Source organism: Sinocyclocheilus anshuiensis, unplaced genomic scaffold (genome assembly GCF_001515605.1).
Source record: "Sinocyclocheilus anshuiensis isolate Anshui unplaced genomic scaffold, SAMN03320099.WGS_v1.1 scaffold739, whole genome shotgun sequence".
Classification (NCBI taxonomy): domain Eukaryota; kingdom Metazoa; phylum Chordata; class Actinopteri; order Cypriniformes; family Cyprinidae; genus Sinocyclocheilus; species Sinocyclocheilus anshuiensis.
Window position 1 is genome coordinate 762,507 of NW_015551105.1, and position 6,194 is coordinate 768,700.

General features: G+C 36.3%; 1 protein-coding gene across 1 annotated transcript in view; it reads left to right on the top strand.

Moving 5' to 3' along the window:
* iqsec3b (IQ motif and Sec7 domain ArfGEF 3b) overlaps positions 1-4,176 on the top strand; it is a 26,375-nt gene extending 22,199 nt beyond the window's left edge. The window contains exon 15 of the mRNA XM_016452961.1: positions 3,659-4,176. Within this exon, the coding sequence (XP_016308447.1) occupies positions 3,659-4,081 (423 nt within the window). The 3' untranslated portion in view covers positions 4,082-4,176. The remainder of the gene's footprint in view (positions 1-3,658) is intronic.
* Positions 4,177-6,194: the final 2,018 nt, after the last annotated feature.

Genomic DNA, 6,194 nt, shown 5'->3' on the forward strand with positions numbered 1-6,194 from the left:
CACAATAATCCACAAGTAATCCACACAACTCCAGTCCAGCAATTAATGTCTTCTGAAGTGAAAAGTTGCCTGTTTATAAGAAACAAATCCTTCATATCTTCAAACCATTGCTGGCCAAAATATGAGTTCATAATCCATAATAACGCATCCTCCAGTGAAAAAGTCCATCCCCTGTTGTTCTTCACATCAAAATAAAAAAAAATGTTTTGGACTGTTTTTGCTTGTAAACAGTGCTTGATCTGTGCATATTTCTCTCCTGATTCAGACGAGACAACATTTTCACTGGAGAAAGCAATATAGTGTCTAAGGGACTCGTATCTAGGCTGGATGCCAGCTGTTTTAGCAGACGGTTTGAAGTTAAAAACGTCTTGATGGATTTGTTTATTTCAAACACTCAGCTTTTTCCTACACAAGATGTTAACTGATGGACTCGAGTGGTGTGGATTACTTGTGGATTATTGTGATGTTTTTATCAGCTGTTTGGACTCTCATTCTGACGGCACCCATTCACTGCATTGATCCATTGGTGAGCAACTGGTGAAATGCTACATTTCTCCAAATCTGTTCTGATGAAGAAACACACTCTACATCTTCTATGGCCTGAGGGTGAGCACTTTTTCATTTTTGGGTGAGCTATTTCTTTAAATAAGTAAATAAAGTAAGTAAGTAAATAAATAAATAAATTCAAAGCATAGAAAAATACAACACTCTTAAAAATAAAAATTCAAAAGAGAACTTCATGGAACCATCACTGCCAATGAAGAACCTTTATTTTAAGGGGTTTAGAGCTGGTTATAAAGCATCTCTAAACTGTATTCTGTTTGGTCTGTTGTTCTGTCAATCAATCAATCAAATAAAAAAGAAAATTACCTTCAATGATAATTGTATAATACTTTAATGCATTTACCTTAAAATGTTGAGGATTTATACTGATATTGGACCATTTTAAAGCCTAGGGTGTTTCTAAATTTTTGGGGAACATTGTAGGTTGTGACAGCACGTATTGTAGTTTTTAATTGTCTATTCAGTTATCATCACTATCTCCTTGCAGAATCAGAGATAACCTCCCCACCGACCCCAAACTCCCTGCCCTTTACCCTTTGACTTTTGAGCTCACTCTGACCCCGTTGACCATCAGAATGGAGACGCCCGCCCTTGGTGTCTTCACTGCAATCACACACCACTGGTGCAGAGCAATAACAGCACTGCCGCCCCCCAGAAAACACCATCCACCGCCCCTCGCTGTGATCTGTAATCTATGGCCTCTCACGCGGGCTTTTGCTGACTGCTGTTTTAAATGCTGCATACAGCTGCTGTTGTTGTGGGGTGAAATTCTTTAAATGTAAAAATCTTTAGTGGAAATGATGTCGGCAGGGTATTTAAGTAAGACACACTGATAAGCGCATTCACACATACAGCCTTTGCCTTTAAAGGAAATGTCGTGGCTAATGTTTTGGAATTGCAATGAAATGCAGACATTGATGCCATGCACTAATTAAGCCCAAATTTATAGCCTGTTACATTCAGATGTACAATATTGTTTAAAATTTGGGGTCAGTAAAATAAAAAAAAATAAAAAATGAATACTTTCATTAAGTAGAGATGCATTAAATTGATCAAAAGTGACAGCAAAGACATTTATAATGTTTCTAAAGATTTCCATTTCAAATAAATGCTGTTCTCTTGAACTTTCTATTCATTGAAGAATCATGAAAAAAAACGTATCAGGGTTTACACAAAAATATTAAGCAGCACAGCTGTTTTTAACATTGATAATAATAAAAAATGTTTCTTGAGCAGCAAATCAGCATATTAGAAGGATCATGTGACACTGAAGACTGGAGTAATGATGCTGAAAATTCCGTCTGCCATCACAGGAATAATTACATTTTACAATATATTTAAATAGAAAACATATACTTTAAATTATAATAATATTTCACAATTTTACTGTATTTTTGATCAAATAAATGCAGTCTTGGTGAGCATGAGAGACCTTTGAATGGTAGTGTACATTAGATCACAGAATAAAAAAACGGCTTGCAAATTGCATTTCAAAATACACTTGCCTACCAGAGGAAAAAAAAAAGTTATTGCTTGTGGAATAACAAAGATAAGATTTGCAATGCACGCCCAGAAACACCATTGTAATAGTTTCAATAGCTCTTGCACTGGAAGTCATTCAAATTCAAATACTTCATTAAAAAGAGCCGAAATGAAAGGACCGAGCTGTGGTTACTGTGGACAGACAGGCTACACGAATGCTCTTTCACGAGATGCCAAACACATAACACGTATACACATGCAAACAAGGTCTATCAAGACAAGGTGCAAATTACCCAGCATGCAATAAGGACCCTCGCTGCCAAGCGTCTAGGCCCTCGAGGGGCACTTTAATGCTTCTTACAGACGGATAAAAATATAACAGTCTGATTAGCAGCGCAGTAATAAAAGGAAGTGCATAAGATAGCAGTTAATTATCCAAATCACGGCAGTTTAAGTAGGAAGTCAGCGTCGCTTGCTTTCACCGCTCACTCTGACTGCATTGTATGTATGTAGTCATGCTGTGTTTTGCCTGCATGCTCTGGCAGATTTTTTGCACTTGTTTTTCACAAAAAAAAAGAAGAAAATTAATTTTTGGAAAAAAAAGAAAGAAGAATATCTACCATTGCAGTAAGACAAAATACACTTTGAGTTTTGTAATTTATATTAAAGATACAGTCTATTATTATTATTAGATATTTTCTAAAATAATATTATAAAATTATTATTAGATAAATTCAAAAATAGACAGAAAATACTTGAATTTTGAATATAATTTTTTTAAACTAATTTCACTTTCCATCATATACAGTTTTTTGTTGTTGCTGTTGTTTTTTTTACAAAATGAGATTTTTTTTTTTATAAAAATTTTGATTACAGTCTTCAGCGGAGTGGGAAAATATGTTCACATACTCCATTTAATGTCAAAGAACTTTACAAAGTAAGCCACAAAAAAAAAAAAAAAAAAAATTGCATTTTCTTCTGTCACTGGCCATAATTCTAACACTGAAATCAAGATTAGGCATGAAATAATGTCTTCAGAAACATTCATACGTGAAAATTGGCTGAGAATTGAAGAAATAATTCTACCCTTGCTGAGATGAAGACAGGAATCATATCTTTGTGGCAGTTTTTCTGCTGATTAAGGGATCATACAGGACTTCTTCACCATAATTGTCAAAAGCAAAAATGCTATGAAATGTATCATATTTTGTGAGAAATTCTGACATGCTAAAGCAAAACAGCTCCTATTTTTGGAATCAGCACCTCAAAATTATTAAGAAACAAGTACTGGATTTTATTCAGCAAATATGAAGCAGGGCGGTGTTATTTATATGCTATTATAGTATTTATTAATATTTTACATTTGCTTAGCAGTGCAGTAATAAAAGGAAGTGCATAAGATAGTAATTAATTATCCAAATCACATCAGTAGGAAGTCAGCGTCGCCCGCTTTCACCCACTCCGACCGCACTGTATGTATGTAGTTGTGCCGTCTTTTGCCGCCTGCATGCTCTGTGGCATGGCCTTGTCATGTGTTTCCGCATCAGAGGGCCGTGAGAGTGCAGCAGGCCAGGCTGATAACGCTTCCTGCTTCTGGCTGTTTCTAAACTAGGTGTCAATTCACAACAGGCTCCAAACGTACCAACTCAGCTCTACTCTGGCCCCACCCAGCGCTCAGCAACACCTGGCCGTCCTGCCTAGCCCCGCCCCTGGCTCCACCCTCACCATCTCCCCCGACACCCTGATCCAGTGCCAGCAGATCGTGAAGGTGATCGTCGTGGACTCTGCTGGGCGTGGCCATGTGGAGGCGTTCCTCAGGCACAACCCCGCCCATCGCCTCATCCAATCGTCTGTCTCCACGCCCACCAGGTCACGGGAGGGAGGCAAGCAGCAGCAGCAGCAGCAGCAGCCGCCCCTCCCTCCCCCGCCGCCTCCTTATCATCACCCGCATCAGTTTTGCCCCCCGACCCCTCCACCACCACGCCACCTACTGAGCCAACGCAGGTACTCCAGTGGGACGCGCAGCCTAGTCTGAACAACACACACTCAGACGAGTTTACACCTGTTAAAGGGATGGTTAACCTAGAACACTCTCTCTTTATTTAACCACTCTCATGTCGTTCCAAACTCATTTTTCTATTTTTTTTTTTTTTTTTACAGAACACAAAAAAGACATTTTGAATAATGTTTACACAGTTTTTTTTCCAGTATAAAAACAATTTATAGTGAAAAAAAATATATAATGAAAAGCACAATTAAATGTAGTCTGTACATTTTGTGGCCTCTGAAGTCCTCTTAAGCCATATATGAGCTGAAAATGTATGTCCATTAAATTTATGTTCACTGAAAACCGCCAGTGTAATTCTAAAATGGCTTTCAAGGAAACATTTAGATGCATTAATTATTATTATCATTATTATATTAGAGAAATAAGAAAAGAAATCTGCCAGTGCAGTAAGACCAAATACACTTGTCTATGAATAAGAAGTCTTAATATTTTATTTAGTGTTGCTTCAAGTAAGATTTCAATAAGATATTTTAACTGGAAAGTAAATACAAAAACAGACAAAAATACTTGTTAATATTAGGATATTTTGCAGTTTATGAAGTGTAAACGGTCCAGTGTTATTTTTGTATTATTTATATACTATTATAATATTTATTCATATTTTACATTTGCTTTTTTATTTTATTTTCTGTTTCTGATTTTAAGTTTAGATTAAGTTTTAGTTATGTGCTTTTGTGATTTTTAAAAAATATTCTATTTCGCTTAAATGTAGTTTTATTTCAGTTTTAGTTTTCATAATTTTAGCACTTCAACTTGAACTTTATTTAGTTTGCTGACAAGGCAACATTTCTCATTTTTGTTTACATTTTTAAAGTTCATCTAATATTTATATTTTATTTTTCAGCTTTATTTCAACTAATGAAAATTATTTTGAATGCATGGAAAAGAGCTGTAAAAACATTCCTCAAAAATTCTCTTTTTGTGTTCTATGGAAAAAATAACAGCATACGGATGTAAAGCAACATCAGGGTGAATAAACCACAGAATTTTCATATTTACATGAACTATTGCTTTAAAACTAAACTATTGTGTACACTCTTTTTGAAGACACAAAATAGCACAAGCAGCCCAATCTAGGCTCACATCGCTCAAAAGCGGCTACACTCAGAATTGTTGGGTCCTCATGGCCTTACAGTGTGTATTTAAAGTGAGTAGATGTATAGTATTTTTTTAAGAGGGATTTTTTGTGTGTGTTCACCATGACCCTGTATTCAAATGAAATGTTTATATATTTTGATTTCTCCTTAAATGCCCATGTCGTGTGTTGCCCCTGACCTGAACTACAATAGATGGATGTAGTGTAGAGGGAGTGCTTGTGAAGATGAATTTGTTTCTAGACACCACCATAAAATAATGTTGGCAATTATATAAATGTTCACATTGTGTTTTGTGTGGAAATAGAAAATCACCACCCTCTTTCAAAGGTCTTACCTGTTAGTCTTTCGAAAACTAAATCCAATTACAGTATTTGGATATAAATCATACCTCGCAGCATTTCTGAAAACGAACAAATGCAAAGTAAAATAACTAGGTTAGAAAAGAGAACATCCCCTTGAGTTGGTTTAGATGCAGCAAATAACAATTTGCACCAACAAGTCTCTGCAGTACGGATCCTGAACTTAACTACAGTAACCAACTGTATCAGGAGGCAGGTCATGTGACATCTATCTGCACAATTGCATAAATTAAGCTCAACTTTGTGCTTTATTTAAATTGCCAACTACTTCTGAAAATGAATGACTGTATTGCTGCATATCAAATAATCCTCTAGTGAATAATTCCAACTGTGTTGTGAATGTCCTGAACCAATGGTTTTGGAAGAAATTTAGGTCAGGACGTGGCCACAAAAGAATTTCTAACTTCCAAGGTAAAAGCAACAGATTTTGTCTATATTTGGCATCATCTACTTACTTTCTTATCCTGTCAAGAGTCCCAGCGTCAGCTGCTGAGAAATTTAGGACACTGCAATCCTGAATGGAGGAAGCGCTTGATCTTGAGAGCCGTGCACCTAATGAGGGTGTTGACTGAGCTCCATAAACCCTTTAAAGCGTTTGGATACCTGGCTCCTGAATTGTGCCTT